Source organism: Ammodytes marinus (genome assembly GCF_949987685.1).
Source record: "Ammodytes marinus genome assembly, chromosome: 8".
NCBI lineage: Eukaryota > Metazoa > Chordata > Actinopteri > Uranoscopiformes > Ammodytidae > Ammodytes > Ammodytes marinus.
Genome location: NC_137212.1, coordinates 5,518,535 through 5,521,034, shown reverse-complemented (window position 1 = coordinate 5,521,034; position 2,500 = coordinate 5,518,535). Strand labels below are relative to the sequence as shown.

The following is a 2,500-nucleotide window of genomic DNA, read 5'->3' as shown; positions in this document are numbered from 1 at the left end:
CCATTAGCTTCTAGCCGTTGTCATTATCCACCATCAACCATTAGCTTTACACTATTACCCATGCCCTGCATTATTTAGCTGCTCCCGAGTCCCGACACAATGGAACTGACTGAAGCCAAAAAGTCTACAGTACATACTTCAGAGATAATGTTGGTTGTCAGCACTACTGTCTCGCCCGGAGAGATCACACACACACACACACACACACACACACACACACACACACACACGCGCACACACATACACACACACATAAATCCACTTATTTACGGGACCCATAAAGAAAATGTGAAAACATTATTCCATCAAGTCCCCATGTTGGAGAAAGATGTTTCACTGGATGATGTGACCATTAAATTGTGGCAGGAGGCTATTATTCGGTTTAGATCAGTCCCTGTTGAGCGAGGCTGTGTGTGTGTGTGTGTGTGTGTGTGTGTGTGTGTGTGTGTGTGTGTGTGTGTGTGTGTGTGTGTGTGTGTGTGTGTGTGTGTGTGTGTGTGTGTGTGTGTGTGTTAGTCCCTGGAGCAGTGCAGAAAGAGCAAGAGGATGTATCTCTTACATCATGTCATTTTTTTATCTATTCTTTTTTTTTTTACTAAAGTAGCTGAGACAAGCTTTTTTATCGACCACAACACATACAGTTATCTATCAGCTACTCTCTCACAGACACACACACGCACACGCACACGCACACACACACACACACACACACACACACACACACACACACACACACGCACGCACACACACACACACACACACACACACACACACACACACACACACACGCACGCACGCACGCACACACACACACACACACACACACAATCAAACATGGTTTTATGGCAATACATGTGAGGACATTCACATTTCTGACTCCTGCAGATAACTGGATAAGTCTGAAAGGAGGAAATGGGCAGTAGACATTAGGTTTTAGTGTGATTTAATCAGGAATTAGGTTTTCTGTCATGATTCAACAATTATAGAAGAAAACAATATATCACAGGCAAGGCAGAGATGTCTCTATCCTAACAATGGCCTCCAGACAGTGTTTACTTTTTGCGAGTTGTCACTTTTAGATGTCTGTTCCTTGCTTACCAATATTGGGATCAACATTTGAGAATGCTTTGTGTAGTTTTGTGATGGTGGAAGTGTCAGAATTTGCTCAACATGTGAATTTTTTAAACACAAATATTTTGGACAATTTGGGACGCTCCCCCGTGGTGTAGTGGGTAGAACCGCCACGTACCATAGAGGCTCAGGTTCGATTCCAACCCGTGTCGTTTTCTGCATGTCATTTCCCCCTCTCTCTCTCTCCATTTCCACTCTCTCTCTCTCTTCCACTATCAAGTATAGTTTAAAACACCTCCAATTTTTTTTGTTAATTAATTCAGTTTATTTTTTTCTTTGTCACTTATCTTTTTTTTTTCTAAAGATATTTCTTGGGCATTTTTATGCTTTATTTGACAGTGCAGAGAGACAGAGGTGAAATGGGGCAGAGAGGGGAGTGACATGCAGAGAACGACCGTGGGTGGGAATCGAACCCGTCTGCTGCTGGGCCCGGCCCGGGAGGGGGATGCCTTACCAACTGAGCTAAAGGCGCCCCCCTTTGTCACTTATCTTTGTCCAATTTAAAAAGCTTTATGTCCTTAATTGAATAGTCAGTTATCATAAACTAATGCATTTCTTTTCTTTCTTGTGTCTTATGTCCCCAGCTTGCGCAGGACGAGGGCAGCCCTGTGCGAGGCTTTGGCGTGGTGGAGTATGAGAGCTCAGAGCAGGCGGAGGCCACGCTGGTAGAGATGGACCGGACGCTGGTGGGAGGACAGGAGGTGCGTCTGTCTCTCTGCTCCCCGGGCACCTCGGGGAGAAGCACCTTGGCTGCTGTCATCGCCGCGCAGGGCATGGTGAGTACGAGGAACAAACATGGACGTATTGTAAGAAATGGCATCCTATTCGTTTATATGGAGAGTGGTGCAAGGTGCAAATTGAAGCAGGGTGGTAGTATGGCCTACAGGGAAGGTGGCCAACCAGTAAACCATGAGGTCGCTGGTTCGATCCCCGGCACCGGACAGGAGGGTGTTAGTTGTAAAACTAGCAGAGGCTGGTATTACCTCTACGGTGCCCACCATCTCTACCATTGTGTCCTTGAGCAAGACAATGAACCCAAAACTGCTCCAGGGGCGCTGTACTATGGCTGACCCTGCGCTCTGGTGGGTGGCTTATGAAAGGACTTTTTTTTTTTCAAGATAATTTTTTGGCATTTTCAAGCTTTATTAGATAGTACAGAGTTGAAATGGGGAGACAGAGAGAGAGAGAGGGGAGATGACCTGCAGTAAAGGTCCACGGGTTGGATTTGAACCCACGACCACTGCAACGAAGGCTTGAGCCAATATGGTACACGCTCTATCCACTATGCCACCCCGATGAAAGGCCTTATTAACAGAAGTGAGGGCTGCAATTATAGCAAGCTTTCTCTGGTGAGCGGTTTGTCATCTGG

At 46.1% G+C, this 2,500-nt stretch overlaps 1 protein-coding gene across 1 annotated transcript in view; it reads left to right on the top strand.

Annotated features, from left to right (window-relative positions):
• raver2 (ribonucleoprotein, PTB-binding 2) overlaps positions 1–2,500 on the top strand; it is a gene marked incomplete at both ends in the record, with an annotated part of 69,365 nt that overhangs the window by 45,375 nt on the left and 21,490 nt on the right. The window contains one exon of the mRNA XM_080033344.1: positions 1,716–1,907. Coding sequence (XP_079889470.1) covers positions 1,716–1,907 — 192 coding nt within the window. The remainder of the gene's footprint in view (positions 1–1,715; positions 1,908–2,500) is intronic.